Below are 16,231 nucleotides of genomic sequence, written 5' to 3'. Positions count from 1 at the left end.
CTACACTTACCTCTGTCTGATCTGAGGTCTTATCAGATCAGTTTTAATTGGACTGAGTGTCACCTTCAGATTTAATGTCTTCACTGGTCCCATTGACCTCATTCTTAGGATCACTTTCCTTCGAGTCAGTGTTTGTGTCTTCACTTTGTTTTTCTCGACTACTGGACTTCACACTACTTTTTTTATCATCAGATCCCCTCTTTTCTGCCATAAAAGAAGACATTGACCATGGAATTTAGAGTAAAATACAACAAACACATTACTCTTTAAAAAGGGAAACAACAGAGATGAACAGATCCATTTCCCACAGCCTGCAAGAAACAGTTTGCAGAATTCACCAGTGATGTTGTTTGTAGTTTATAGGAAAGGCCAAAAAGAGGACTGAAAGGAAACAGAAGGTAAAACTTGCGAAATTCACCTCAGAACTGAAAACTGCAGTACACTTCACTCTAGATAAAGAATGCACAGAGGCAACAGGGAAGGTATAAAAGACGGTTCACAAAGCTGTTAGCACCAAGTTCATTCAGCTGCAAGGGCAAAATGGTAACCAGAAAAAAAATTAACCTTTAAATGACATGTTTACCCAATGATATGTTTTATTAAAAAAATGTATGATTATTTATCCAAGAGGGGCATACGCAATAAAAAAATGGAATCTTAAAATTTTAAGACCCCAGACCTCTGTTTTCACTAGATGTAAAGAAATCTAAGAGTTTTTTTCCCCTTAAGGAAAAATTAAAATCAATTCAGCTACAAAAAAGTAGTTTCCAACTTCCCCTACTGCTGTGTTGGAAAGGTAAACCCCAGGCTAAGGTGAAGTAGCATACTCTGCCTTCCAGTTCTAAGTATCCCTCTAAAAAACAGACTCTGCAGAAACTTGAACAGTTAGACACCTTCCATAAAAGCTGTCTTCCCCCTTAAAACTAAGACTAACTAGTCTGGTAAAGTAGCTCATGATGGGAAAATGTCTAAAGAGAGGAACCACGTGCACTGCCGTTACAGAGGCAGCTCCAAGGATGGAAACGCAAACACCGTGTTACGAACTCGCCCTCTTACGAAAAGGAGTGTGATTAGGTCCAACATTGGTGAACCAGGCAGAGCGATGTCTAAGGTTAACCGTAGACCCGCTTCATGTCCTTCTGTCCACTTGTGGGAACTGTGCTCTAACTGACCTTGAGGCAAAGTCCTCCCTTTGTGCCTTATGGGCTTCTCCGGTGCACAGGTAGCTTCAAGAAGGAAGAGTCGTCTTGTTGCCCCGTAGAGGACTAGTAGTCCAAAAATCTTATCTTCTGGCCTATGTAAATATGGTAGATCTTAATAGTCCTAAGGATATCCATAATGTGTGGTGGATTTTAGAGTTATGAATTAAAGGAAACTCTCTGAACAAAGAGAGCACCTAGGTAGCTATGTGTGGGAAATGACTTCTCACTTGTGGAGCTAAACTGCTGCTGTTATGATTTGAGCACGTGAGGCAGCAAACTGCCTCACTCACCTGCCATTATCAAATGCTTGCTATTGCAGACACCTGACCCCAGAGGCCAGAATACTAGTATTCGTACTCAGAAGTGTCTAGAACTTTCAAAAGTCAATAGACTCACCACCTCAAAAGTTAAACTCTATTGACAGCATGCCCAACCAAGATAGGCCTGATAGTTTTCTCAGTATCTAGTCTTCCTTCTTTCCCCAAGTCTCAACAGGAAACTTAAGAGTTTTACTAAATTCATTTTGTCACAGGTCAATAATTCAGGACATTTTTTGCTTTCCCTAGAAATTGTACAAATGTGTCTATTTAAGTGGCGTGACTGGACAAGAGCAACTAATCAACAGCAGAACTATGGGGCCGAAAGCCTCACAAAACATAGGTGATTAATTTGATCTGATGCAAGAGTCACCAGATGACTCTTGACACCAGGTGACTCCTAAAACTGCTATCTCGCTCCAAAAATATTCCAAAGCCTTGCTAAAAGCGGGCAAGAGGAGACCCTCTCAAACAAAGCAGGAACCCTTTACCCCAAATGCCTTTTGAATCCCAGAAGCAATTTCTGAATTAAAAATGGTAAACACTAAAGCTCCTGAGAGGTGCATATGTGCCCCTTACCGCAAATGATCAAAGGGCAAAAAAAAAAAAAAAAAAAAAAAAGAAAGAAAGAAAGGAGAAAGCAAGTCCTTGTATACTGCTATACAATGAGTCTTTAACTCAATCTAGGAAAAAGTCCCAAGTCTAACAAAATAGCTATCAAAAGAAAACTTGAATGCCATATACATCACCAGCGTCACTTAAAGCACCACAAAACAGACAGGCACAACAGGACAGGATGGGACCAGGACTGAGGCAATCAGAAACATGCCCTTTTTCTCATCTTAAAACCACACAGAACTAAACAGCCCGACTAATATAAAATCAAAGATGCTAAGATAATCCAAAACAAAAATAAGTTTTAAAACTTATTTTGATGATTAAAAACATTATCTTGAAGTAAAGACTAAAAAAGATTATTATTGTTATTGTGAAAACAGGCCAGACAAAATTTACAGTCCTTTAATATCACTAATATAAACCAGCTACCCGGAGCGACAGAACACCAAAAGAAAGCAGAGGGGATAGCAAGATGGATGCTACATAAACACAGTTAAGACACGGTTAAGGTATTCACTTGTGGGAACACAGAAGTTAATTCCTAAGTTAGGTGAATGCTGCACATAGGTAGGACCAACGAACAACGCACATCTATTTTGTGGAATATTATGGAATATTGCAGTTTTTAAAAAATGTAGCCAAATAAGTAAGGTTAAAATATTCTACAGCCTAAGCATTTTTCAAAGGTGATACAAACTCAGAAGAATCTATAAGAAAAACCTTCAGGTTACCAACTGAATAATGAGGCTTTAATATGATCTTAAAACCTCACGTAGACTTCCATTCTCACAAATCAGGGCAGGAAAGGAAAGAAATACAGCTTGAAATCGAACTGACTGTTCTGGTACACGGTAAAATGGAAATCTGGGCTACAGATGGCACCTCTCATAATAAACCAACCTTTCTCCTTGGACTTTCTATCTTGTTCTCTGTCCCGACTTTTGCTCCTGTGTTTATAAGACTTTCGATCTCGGCTTTTTGATCTTCTTCGATCCCGACTTCGAGACCTATGTTTTCTTTCTGATCTGTCATGGCTTCTGCTTCTTCGTCGATCTCGACTTCTTAATAATTTAAAGAGAAAGCAAACAACTTCAGCTGACATTACTAAAAGGGCTCCTCACAGAATCATATACTACTTTTCAATAATTAAAAAGATTTAAGTAAAGCTTTCCCTTAAGAAATAAAATAAATGGCTAGCCTGATCTACAGAGTTAAGTTCCAGGACAGCTAGGGATATACTGAGAAACCCTGTCTTGAAAAACCACACAAACAATGTAACAGAACATTTTACATTAGAAATCTCAAGGATGACAATTATTGAAAATCTTGCTATTAAATCCCAGCCTTCTTAAGCCTGGCGGCAGTGAAGCACGCCTTTAATCCCAGCACTTGGGAGGCAGAGGCAGGCACCTACTCTCTGTGAGTTCGAGGCCAGCCTGGCCTACAGAGCAAGATCCAGAGGACAGGCACCTACACTACACAGAGAACCATGTCTCAAAAACAATAACAACAAACCCCAGCACTCTAGAGGCAGAGGTAGTTGGATCCCAGTGAGTTTGAGGCCAGCCTGGTCTACACAGTGAACTCTAGGCCAGTCATGGCTACAGAGACTCTGTTTTGAAACAAAACAAAACACAACACAACACAGAGATGAAGTGCTGTGGGATGTGCTGCATGACAAATGTGTTAATAAACAAAACACTGACTGGCCAATAGCCAGACAGGAAGTATAGGCGGGACTAACAGGAGAATTGAGGGAATAGGAAGGCGGAGGGAGAGACTCTGCCAGCCGCCTCCATGGCAAGCAACAAGTAAAGATACCGGTAAGCCATAAGCCATGTGGCAACTTATAGACTAATAAAAATGGATTAATTTAAGATGTAAGAACTAAACAGCAAAAAGCCTGTCACGGCCATACAGTTTGTAAATAATATAAGCGTCAGTGTGTTTATTTTATAAGTGGGCTGTCGGACTGCCGGGGCTTGGCGGACCTGGAGAAAAAACTCCAGCTACAATATATCATCTGGTACAGTCTCTGGAAAGATTATCTCAAACCACGTAACAGAAGGGAACTAACCAAGAAGATGAAAACTCCCTTTTCAACTCTCAAAAATCTACTTAGCACATAAAGATACAGTCTTCTATTCACAGTCCAACATAAAATAATCTGACTTTATAACAACATAAAAGTAACATGCCTCCATCAGTCATTCTATTTCAAATTTAGATTTTAATCACCACCCAGGCCAGCATAGCAACACATGCTAGACACACATCCTAATCCTGGGTGTCAGCAATCACTCACAGTTCCCATCATCCACGTTAACCAAAAAGGACAAGCAACCCACTCTCAGGTACAGTAGTGACTTAATGCATTTTAAATGAAAACAGTTTCAATTTATGACATTATCCGGGAGCCCCACCATGATGAAAGGCCATTTAGTATTTTTTTGCTCATGACCGTGTAGTATGGTTTCATCATGAGTCAGACACTGTCAGAAGGTTTACAAACCTGCTTCGCCTTCTGTCTCTACTCCGTGATCTTTTATGGTCCCGGGACCTGCTGCATCTCCGGTCGGAAGTTCTGCTTGAGTGTCTACTTCGTGAACGACTTCTCTTTCTTCTTTCTCTATCACGAGCTCGTTCTTTCTCTCTTTCTTCCTCTTCTCTTCGTCTTTTCCTTTCCCGCTCTTCCCTTTCTCTCTCCCGTTCCTTTTCTCTTTCCTCTCTTTCTTGCTTCTCTTTTTTGAGACGTTCATCCCGATCAGGTTCTTCTGTTCTTTTTCTTAACTTTTCCTAAGGAAATCAAGTTGGAGTTGTTTCTTGTAGTGCTGGAACCAGGCAAAAGGCCAAGAATCCTAGGCAAGTGATCACTGAGCCACCTCCCCAGCTCAAGATGGATTTTATACAACTTTAGCTTTTAGGACATTCTCAAGCAATTTATAGACTACGTTGTTTACAGAATCCCATACCTTCAGGGGAAATGTAGAAATTTCAGCACCATATGTATACATAAAATACCATTATTTTACTAATTCTTTATGTAAAGTCTCAATTTCTGAGTTGAAAATGAAGGAAAGAAGCCGGGCGGTGGTGGCGCACACCTTTAATCCCAGCACTCGGGAGGCAGAGGCAGGCGGATCTCTGTGAGTTCGAGGCCAGCCTGGGCTACAAGTGAGTCCCAGGAAAGGCGCAAAGCTACACAGAGAAACCCTGTCTCGAAGAAAAAAAAAAAAAGAAATTACAGATTATAAAACAGTCAGTGGTGGTACACTCTTTAATCTCAGCACTTAGGAGGCAGAGACAGGCAGATCTCTGTGAGTTCAAGGCCAGTCTGGTCTACAAAGCAAATTCCAGGACAGTCAGGACTGTTTTACAGAGAAACCTTGTCTCGAAAAACCAAAAATAAATAAGCAAATAACAGATTATATTTACAAGAAACTTACTTTTAACTCTTCCACGGTGGCTTTAATTTTGGCATAGCCCATGTGTTGTTTGCCCATCAAATGGTCATCTACCCGGGACTGGGCATCTCCTACTATCAAAAAGGCTCCACACACCTCACAAACTTCCATCTGTTTTTCTTGGGCAGCAAAACTTTCAATAGTCTGAAATGAGAAGTCAGTTGCCATGAGAGTATCTGAGGAAGACAGAATGAATTCCAAAAGGAACTTAACATCTATTTTCCATCTCTCTAGCCAGAAGCTGAGTACAACTGCTTAAGTTCTAGAGAGGGAAGGCTGGAAAAGAGCAACCTAACTTGCCTCTTCTAGGAAAAAGAACAGGCACTGCTCACCTGACTTCACTGCTGAACACCCACATCACACTGAAAACCTTAAACTTTCAGAAAGCTACTTTAATCTAAATTCCTTTCACACAGATTCAATAACTCAGAAATTAAGAAATTAAACTCAAGGTGAACAATCTGAGCTCACACTATTGAGGGAACAGAACCAGTGACAGACTCCATTTCATCAACAGCATCTAAAGCACACACTGCACTACTCACAGTAAGGTGGGAGACACTTTAAGACTGCCAATTTTAAACTAAGGTAAACAGAAGTACTGAGTGGTGATTTACAAAAATGAAAATACAATTCAGGTTCAAATGAGCATTTACAATTTAAGGTGAGGCTTAGCAAGAGAGTGACTGAAGAACTGTTTTAACAGTTTTACTGGGAGGCTGGCAAAATGGCTCAGCAGGTAGGGGCTCTTGCCACCAAGCTGGATAACATGAAGTCCACATGGCGGAAGGAGAGAACCAATGCCTACAATGTGTCCTCTGATCTTAACACACATGCTGTGACAGGACCACATAAACACACTAAATAAACGCAAACATATAGAATACAGTCTGTAGCGAGGTAACATGTAGTGACTATTTCTATCCATGTTCCTTAGCTCGTGAACTCCCTCCCCTAAAGCAAGCCACAGAAATGTCAACCTCTCACTTTTGAGACTTCAAGTAGACCATCAAGACCTACTTGTCTGCTCACCAGACCCCTATTTAAGGGATTCTGCATAACAGTCAGGGTAAGGGATGTGTCAGGGAAGTCACAAAAAGATCTGAACAGGCAGGCTGCTGGGTCCCCCACTCGGTCTATGGCATTATATCCTATTCTTTTTGTCTAATCACGTTTCTACCCAGTTGTCCATGTTTCCATACTGCTTACAGAATTACGTTTCCAATGTGACCCAGAAAAGGGCCTGGGAACTTCCAGATACCTGAATACATGGAGGTTCCTAGAAGGTGGTGAACCTGAAGAGGAGATGGAAGCTTCGCAACCCTTCTCCCATACCTATGCATCTCTTCTTCATCTGCATCCTTTGTAATATCCTTTATAATAAGCTGGTAAACGTGTTTCAGAGATCTGTGAGGTACGGGAGCAAATTAATTGAACCCGAGGTGAGGGTTTATGAAAGCTCTGAATTTTTAACGTTAGTCAGAAGCACAGGCAAAACCTGGGGCATCTGATTGACATCTGACATACATGTGCCTAGGACTGTGTATGTGTGAACACACGTGCATAAGAAGGGGAGAGGAAATGGAGAGGGTCGGGGAGGACGAATGGACAGAGCAAACACACAAGCTTCAGGATTGAGCTCCCAACTTGTGCAATCTAACGCTATCTCCAGATAGACTGTACTGAACTGAGTAAAAAGATACTTGGCCAGTGCCTGCTGTGGAAGAACATTTCTTGCTTGCTACTGGAGTGAAATCACTAGTGGGGAACAGCTCAGAGGTAGAGCATTTCCTGACAAGCACAATACCCTAGGTTTGATCCTCAGCACTGTGTGTGCCTGTGTGTGTGGGAGAAGGGTAGGGAAGAACAGAAGGAACAAGCACACCATAGCAAGCTAATTTTGAGGAGTTTTGTTTTATCTTCATGTCGTCTGAGGGACGGACTCATAATGTAAGGCAGAACCTAACCTTGTGACCAACCAACCCAACACACGTGGCCTTTTAAGAAAATGCTTGATCAAGCCGGGCAGTGGTGGCGCACGCCTTTAATCCCAGCACTCGGGAGGCAGAGGCAGGCGGATCTCTGTGAGTTCGAGGCCAGCCTGGGCTACCAAGTGAGTTCCAGGAAAGGCGCAAAGCTACACAGAGAAACCCTGTCTCGAAAAACCAAAAAAAAAAAAAAAAAAAAAAAGAAAATGCTTGATCAAGACTGAATTTAGGACAATAGGAAAAGCACACAAAGGTTCTCCAACATGAACAGATTCCAAGTAATTCCTAATTAACAGGCTTGAGAACATAAAAGGTGTAACTCACCGAGGTTGTAGATCTTAGCAATTCTCTCTCTTCTTTTAACTGTTCAACCAATTTCATCATTCCCTGGGCTTCTTCTACTTTTCCTTCAGATCCTAACTCTTCGATCTAAGACAGGCAGAAGAAAACACAGTCAAACTAAGAATTTCACAGCCATATGCTTCACCAACATTTAGTGGATTTATGTCTTTTTGGATTTTAAGTTCACAGAGATATAGTGTGGACACATGCACATATCCACAAAAAAACCTTCATTACCAGCTAGACAAGTTCCTTCCCCACCCCAAAAGGTTTCTTTCAGTTCTTTTATTTCATATAAATGGTATTATTATGTGGTTTGTATTCCTTCCTCACACTAGCTTTTTTCACTCAGATAATTTAAATGTTTATTCATATTATTGCAAATAGTAATTCCCTTTAGACTTCAGAATATTACTTCACTATATGGCTATAATCACAATTTAATCTTGGTTTTCTTAAGACAGTAGCCATGGCTGGCCTGCTACTCACCATATAGCCAAAAACTGGCCTTGAACTCAAGGCATTCCTCCTGCCTCAGTCCTGAGATTATGACCACATCTGGCTTTCTCACACACTTGTTGAACATTTAAACTAGTACAAGTATTGATTTTACTGGGGTGAGGTGGGGTAGGGGGTCTGAGTGATTTTAAATAAAACTGTGGACAGCAGTGTACATGTTGTATAGACATGTTTTTTTTTAATTTCTCTTTTGAGTAAAGGAATGGCTCACAGTACATTTTTAACCTTTTAAGAAGCAAACTAGGAGCTGGGCGGTGGTGGCACATGCCTTTAATCCCAGCACTCAGGAGGCAGAGGCAGGCGGATCTCTGTGAGTTCAAGGCCAGCCTGGGCTACCAAGTGAGTCCCAGGAAAGGCGTAAAGCTACACAGAGAAACCCTGTCTTGGAAAAAAAAAAAAAAGAAGCAAAAAGGGCTGGGGATTTAGCTCAGTGGTAGAGCGCTTAGGCAAGCGCAAGGCCCTGGGTTCGATCCTCAGCTCCAAAAACAAAACAAAACAAAAGAAGCAGCAAACTAAACACACACAGAGCAGATTAAACTCTTCTGGAATACCTGTATCGGAATCATTTTACATACCCACCATCAATGTCTGATAATTCTAATGAGACCAAATCCTTCACAACACTCAAGTACTTTACTACAGTTATTCTTTTTAATTGGGGCAATTCAAATACTGTTAAATATCTCCCTGTGAGATTTCAGTTTGTATTTCCCATATAATCAATCAAAAATCTTTTCATGTTTATTTTCTAACCTTATCAGTCCTGTGTCCATTTTTTTTGTTTGTTTTGTTTTTTAAGACAGGGTCAAGGTCACGACACTATCTCCACCAATTTCTACATGCTGGGGTTAAAACATCTGACACGGCTCCAGTCACTTTCCCACACTTCTGCCACAATTCTCACCTGCTGCAGAAGCACATCAATTTTGTCTGTCAGAACCTGAATTTTTTCTTCATTTTTGCCTGTTGGACCAGCAGCCTATTAAAAACAGTAATGTGTGTTAATATTGCCATTGATAAGTAAAATACCAAAGAAAATAGTTCTAACTCTTGGGTCCAGGGACGGAGCTGGTGGTGGTATATACTAGGTCTTGGGTTTGATCCCGGCACCACCCCCTAAAGTAATAAAACATCCAAGTTCTCATGAATACAGATAGATAGCATATTTCTTCCCCTCTCCCTTTAAAAGAGAAAAATCAGGGGGCTTCTATGTAGCCCCAGTGGCCTTGAATTCAAGAGGCTTTTGCCCTAACCTCCCAAGTGCTAATATGGGATGATGCCACCATGCCCATCAGTATTTCTAGTTATTAATTAAAGGGAGGGAGGAGGTTGGGCACCACAACACATGCCTATAATCTCTTGGAAAATGGAGGCAAGGAAGATCAAGACTTCAAGTCAGAGACAGCAGTATGCATGAGTTTGAGGCCAGCCTGGTCTACAGAGTGAGTTTCAGGGTACACAGAGAAGCCCTGTCTCAAAAAATTAAAACAAAAATTTCTAGGTCATCCTCAGCTACCCAAGTTTAAGACCAGTCTTGACCACAGGAGACCCTGTCTTGGCAAAAAAAACAGGGTTTAGTCAGTAAATACTAGTCCAACTATATTTGATCTTTAGCCAATTATTACATACATAGTTACTGACATCTGAAAGAAAAAAAACTTCAAAAAATCCTCAATTGAGCATGGTGGTGCACGCCTGCCATCCCAGTACTTAGGAAGTTGAAGCAGGAGGATTTCTAAGTTAGAGGCCACCTAGGGCTCAAAAAAGAAAACCATGAGCAAAACCAATGTTACATTTACTAATAAAAACTGTCTAAGAACTACAAAGAACCCTAGTAATTCATTTCAATGGCAGAAAAAGGGAAAGGTGAAGGGGCTGAGGTTAACCTGCATCCACCACGTATCATCTATTCAAGAAGATCCAAGGCCTGTAAGTCTATTTCTGAGCACCTCCATGAGCTCCAGGCTCAAATAGCTAATATCTGCTAGCCACTTAACCAAGTGTTACCACTGGTCACAAAATTTGACTTATACAATAAATAGCTACTTTATTACTTCCACTTAACAGAGACAAAGCCAAGGTATGAGGCTAAGGTTAGTAACTGGCTGAAATACAGTAGGAAGATTTTGGATTCATGCCTAGATAGCCTGACTTCCAATTGCAAGCTCATGTCACTTCTCACCTCCTACTTGATGTCTCCACCTGGTTATTTTAAAGGCATTTCAAATTTGACATTTCTAAGATAGAAACTATAAGGACAGAATTTCCTCCAGTTTCTATCTACATAAATTCTGTTAGTCACCTGGTTGCTCAAATCAAGAACTATGCAGATAGAATGGTCTATCCTTTCCCTGCTCACCAAATCCTCTCCCCTGCAAGCTGTTAAGTTTTTTCAACCATCCTTACCCAACCCACCACTGTATGTCCTTCAGACCATTTTCCATTCTATAACCAGAGAGAGCCTTTAAGAAAGGCACTTCAGATCTTTGCACACCCTGCACCCTAACTTTGTGGTGGCTCTAGATGAAGAAATAACCCCTTCCTTCTTTGTCTTTATGTTTACTCCCCCACCCCCACTTTGGATTCTGCTGGCTATTCCTTGTTTGCCTTCTACAAAGGTCACCTTTAGAACACTCTTTTCTAGTCATTCTCTCCCTGGAAAAGCAATTCCCCTAGACAACCAGCTTATCCCATTTTCTCATGGAGGTGGATTGAGTCACTGGGTCAGGGCTAGTTCCTAGGACATCCACTTGTTCCAGTATTCCTAGGATTAAGGAAGTAGCTAGAGAGCTACCATGTAGTTTAGTGGTGGAGCACTTGATAGCATGTGCAGAAGTCTGAGGTTTGAGCTCCAACAGCAGCAGCAGCACCAAAACAATCAACAAACAAAATACAAGAGGGGGAAGATGCTTCCCTAACTAACCTTCAAAAGGAAAAAATTTCATGTCATTTTAAAAGACAATGGAAGACAAGTTTTAAAAAACATGATATGCTGGGCTGGAGTGATGGCTCAGCGGTTAAGAGCACTGGCTGCTCTTCCAGAGGTCCTGAGTTCAATTCCCAGCAACCACATGGTGGCTCACAACCATCCATAATAAGATCTGGATCTGGTGCCCTCTTCTGGCCTGCAGGCAGACATACAGGCAGAACACAGTATACATGATAAATAAACCTTTAAAAAAAAACAAAACAAAACAAGATATGCCTGGATCTCCAGAGAACAAGGGCTCTTTACAAAGTTCATTTCATACTTACCCCAGACGACTGCTGATTTTGAGATAATGCCAAACGAGCATGACCTCGTCTAATTCTACGCTCTACCTCGGCAAGCAAACTCTGTAGGTATCGCAAAAAATCTCTCTCATAGCCAACTTTCATAAAACGAGAACTCTTCTCATACCTGATAAAATGAAAATAAGTAACTTTTAACTAATACAAGTCATATGTTCTCTATCACCCCATCTCGCAGACAGTTGCATTTAGACTGAAGAATGAACAAGGCATTACATGATGTAAATTTCCAGCTTTATTGTTTCCTATCAAAGGGAAAGGCATTAATTACACTGTTGGTTAAGAATTGGTTTGCGGGGCTGGGGAGATGGTTCAGCAGCTAGAGCACTCACTGATTGCTCTCCCAGAGGACCTGGGTTCAATTCCCAGCACCCACATGGCTGATCACAGCTGTCTGTAGCTCCAGTTCCAGGGGAACCAACACTTGCGGCAAGGAATTCACACGAAATAAAAGAATCAGTTTGCAAGCCGGGCGGTGGTAGCGCACGCCTTTAATCCCAGCACTTGGGAGGCAGAGCCAGGCGGATCTCTGTGAGTTCAAGGCCAGCCTGGGCTACCAAGTGAGTTCCAGGAAAGGCGCAAAGCTACACAGAGAAACCCTGTCTCAAAAAACCAAAAAAAAAAAAAAGAAAAAGAAAGAAAAAAGAATCAGTTTGTCTTTATTTGCTTTGGTGGTGCTATGCATTGAACCCAGGGCCTTACACATATTACCAAGTGCTCTATCACTGAGCCAGAATCCCTTACCCTTTGTTTCTTGAGAAAGGGCCCCTTAAGTTGCCCAGACTGGCCTTGTAACAGGTTTTATAGGCCTACACTACCAAGCCCAGGTAAAAATACAAGCTTTAAACACCAGTTTAAGCACCAGCTCTACTACTACATTGGATCTATCCACGATCCCAAACCCAGGACAAATCTTATCTATAAACCAGTGAAATGGTTCAGCAGGTAATCTACTGCTAAGCCTGACAACCTAAGTTTGATCCCAGGGACCCACAGGGTAGAAAAGTCCTCTTAGCTCCACAAGTTTACTACAGCACTGGTACACCCACATATGTAAGATACACAAAGAAATAAAATGTGATTTAAAAATTAAAAAATAGCTCTCCATGCTGGTATAGTCTCTAATTACAGCACTAGAGACAGACGGATATGTGAGTTTGAGACCAGCTAGGCTACACAGTGTACATAGACAGTGTCTCAAATAATAATAAATTTTAAGAGTTGGGCAGTGGTGGCACATGTCTTTAAGCCCAGCACTTGGGAGGCAATGGCAGGTAGAACTGAGTTTGAGGCCAGCCTAGTCTACAGGGTGAGTTCCAGGACAGCCAGGGCTATACAGAGAAACCCGTCTCAAAAATAATGATGATGATGATGGTAATAACAAATATAAAAAGCTGTGCAGGCATGGCAGCCACTTATATTCCTAGCACTTTAAAAACAGAGAAAGGGGATTCCTGGAGCAAGCTGGCTCAATAGACTAGCCAGAATTAGCCAACAGGAGACTTGCCTCAATAAAATAAAGTGGAAAGTGATCAAAAGAGACGTCAATGTCTACTTTGGGCCTCTACATACATCCCCATCCCATGATCAAATGACCCCTACACCACAGAAGCCGGAGAGATGGCTCAGCGGGTTAAACCGCTTACTGTACATGCATGAGGACCTGGGTCTGGATCCATAGACTGCCAGGCACAGCAGTACAAGTTGTAATCCCAACATTCTTACAGTGAGCTGGGAGACAAAGACAGGAAAACCCCCAGAAGCTTGTGGGCCAGGTGGCCTGTCATATGCAGTGACCCTATCATGAACAACAGAGGTTGTCTTCTGACACACAAGGCAGTGGGTTACAAAACATTTATAAAATGAATTTTAAAAGGGCAGACAAGGGGAGATAACACAGAATAGACATAATATAAAAATTAAGCATATAATATGCATTCATATGGCAACTAATACCATTATTGAAGCTATTAAACCTCATCATGCCCAGTCAGTGACTAGATTTCCATGCATCCTTAGTTTATATTAATCAAAATTATTTCTTCAATGCTTGTCTCTTTAAATAACTGGTATAGTCTTTATAGAGGGGAGAATGACCAAAAAAAAAAAGTAAACTCACTGTTTTCTTAGATTTTCATCATGAATTTTTTCACATGGACCTGAGAGAGAGAAGAGCATGTACAAATTATTTGTGGCATTAATAACCTTTCACTAGCTATAAAAAGGTTTCTTTTTTCCCCCCTCTAAAATAGCATCTTACTCATTAGCTTAGGCTGGTCTAGATCTAGAACTTAGGATCCATCCTCCCTCCTGCCTTGGCTTCCTAAGTGATAAGGGTTAATAAAAGTAGACCACTACACTAGGTTTTCCCCCCTTTTCTTTTTAAAAAGGTAGAAGGCCTCATGTGACCTGCAGTCAAGCTGGGCAGTGTATCCCTCTCTAATAAGTAGTATCACTCTGTTCAGAATAAAGCTATGCTACTACTTTTTTGGGGGGGAGAAGGGGGTGACGACTGAGGTTATAGATCAGTGGTAGAGCACTTGCTTAACATGTAAGATGCCCTGGGTTTGATTCCTAGCATCCCTGTGAAACAAAATACAGCTGCATACATATCAATATGGCTACTACAGCATATACAGCGCTTAAAAATAATAAAAATATAAAGGAAAAAGGACACGTTATCACTAAGTAGACTGCAGACACCAAAATTGATGTTACTGAGTTATGAAACATCATGAAAATTGACCTCTTTAGTCTCCTAAGTCAACAAAGAGGACTGGAACAACAGTGAGGAGAAAGACGAAAACTGGTCCTTACTGTTACCAAGCAAAACTTGGGTGCTAGAGACTACTGATCTGAACCAGCATTGATAGAAAGTTAAGTAACACAAAAGGCTCCTTCTCAACCCCAAATACAACCAGTTTTTACTTTTAGCTATTTCTTCTGAAATTTAACTCCATTATTTTGGAATTTTGTGCTTATTTTTAATCAATCTTATACATAAAAAATTTTAGGTCAGGCTAAGTAAGGTGGCACACACCTTTAATCCCAGCACTCAGGAATTCAGTAACTCTTGAGTTTGTGGCCAGTCTGGTCTACATAGTAAGTAGGACAGCTAGGACTACATGGAGACCCTGTCTCCAAAAACAAAACAAAGCAAAACAAAAAGTTAAACAACCTTTTGGTATTTACATTTGGCCAGGTAAACAGCATTCTCTGTAGACCAAACAAAAGGTGTGGGTAGTATTTTTTGTGTTCTTTCCTTGAGATTTGTTTTCTATGTATACATTTTTTAGATCCTAAACACTTCCACTGAGTCAAAGAAAGTATCTCGGTAATCATTTCCCGAAAGACAACAAGGCAACAATTGACCAAGTTTTGTTCTCTACAGGGAGCCTTGCCTTCCTTCCATCTGGAATGCTTACTTTCCAAGCTTACTAGCTTCGCCATCTTAAAGAATTCCTCATCTACATACACTGCATTGGCTATAGTACCAGAACTTATTTTTCTTTATTCTTTTCAGATCAATGAACATTTCCTAGATAACTTCCTATGTTCAAAAACACCTTTCTTCACTCTCATACTTCAGTGTTTCCTATACTAATGCTGGTATTAGCACAAACCCTGAAGGTTTTTCTCTGGTGTTTTCAAACTTCTTGCATTGTTACTGCTAAGTCTTAGGTCATTCTGAATCATAATTCTGTGACTATGTTTGCTGTTCTCAAATTCACCAAGGTGTGCCAGGGAGGGATAGATTCTTCTCATTTGTTGTGCCTATCACTTGAAGTTAAATCTAAAGACTGATGTTCAACACTATTTAAAAATGTATTTCTTGGGGCTAGAGAGATGGCTCGGCAGTTAAAAGCACTTATTGCTCTTGGAGAAGACCCAGGTTAAAGTCCCAGCACCTACATGATGGTTCACAACCATTCATAACCCCAGTTCCAGGGGATCTGATGCCCTCTTCTGACCTCTGTGGGCACCAGGCATGCATGTGGTACATAAATATTCATACAAGTAAAAACACTCAGATACATAAATGAAATAAAGCACTAAAAATTTTTAAATGCATTTCTTTTATTTCTTCCCCATCTGTATACTGTCTCAAACTATTAATCAAGGTACTGATTTAAACAATGTTTACATACTTATCTTTTTCTGTTCTACTGCACATTTCAGAAAATTCCTTTTATTTTCAAATTACTCCAGTCCTTTCTATTAATGTATGTACATTATCATCCCTCTATGCAGCACCCGCTGGTCTCTAATGTGAGGGTCTCCTGCCTCAGCATCCAGGGTGCTGAGATTAAAATAGACATGTGACAATGTGACATCACTTCTTGTTGGTCAAGTGATTTATTTTTTTTTGTATGTGTATATATATATATATATATATGCATATTGTGTGTGGTATATGCATAGGAGTGTATAGCACTTTTATGTGTTCATATTGCAAGCTTTCAGAGTCAGAGCATGACTTTGGTGTTGTC

The 16,231-nt window shown here is 40.7% G+C and overlaps 1 protein-coding gene across 3 annotated transcripts in view; it reads right to left on the bottom strand.

Annotated features, from left to right (window-relative positions):
* The window catches only part of Luc7l3 (LUC7 like 3 pre-mRNA splicing factor), a 32,513-nt gene that overhangs the window by 1,940 nt on the left and 14,342 nt on the right, over positions 1–16,231 (bottom strand). For 2 of the 3 annotated variants that reach the window (XM_028868927.2, XM_028868930.2), the window contains exons 3-10: positions 13,861–13,900; positions 11,706–11,850; positions 9,355–9,429; positions 7,914–8,018; positions 5,584–5,745; positions 4,650–4,933; positions 3,038–3,198; positions 64–204 (exon numbers count right to left, since the gene is read on the bottom strand). In XM_028868927.2, the coding sequence (XP_028724760.1) occupies positions 64–204; positions 3,038–3,198; positions 4,650–4,933; positions 5,584–5,745; positions 7,914–8,018; positions 9,355–9,429; positions 11,706–11,850; positions 13,861–13,900 (1,113 nt within the window). Of the gene's footprint in view, positions 1–10; positions 205–3,037; positions 3,199–4,649; positions 4,934–5,583; positions 5,746–7,913; positions 8,019–9,354; positions 9,430–11,705; positions 11,851–13,860; positions 13,901–16,231 lie in introns of all 3 variants that reach the window. The other variant, XM_028868931.2, reaches the window with a different exon arrangement.

Source organism: Peromyscus leucopus, chromosome 8b (assembly GCF_004664715.2).
Source record: "Peromyscus leucopus breed LL Stock chromosome 8b, UCI_PerLeu_2.1, whole genome shotgun sequence".
NCBI classification, from domain to species: Eukaryota; Metazoa; Chordata; class Mammalia; order Rodentia; family Cricetidae; genus Peromyscus; species Peromyscus leucopus.
Note: the sequence above shows the minus strand (reverse complement) of the source record. Positions and strands in the feature narration are given on the sequence as shown.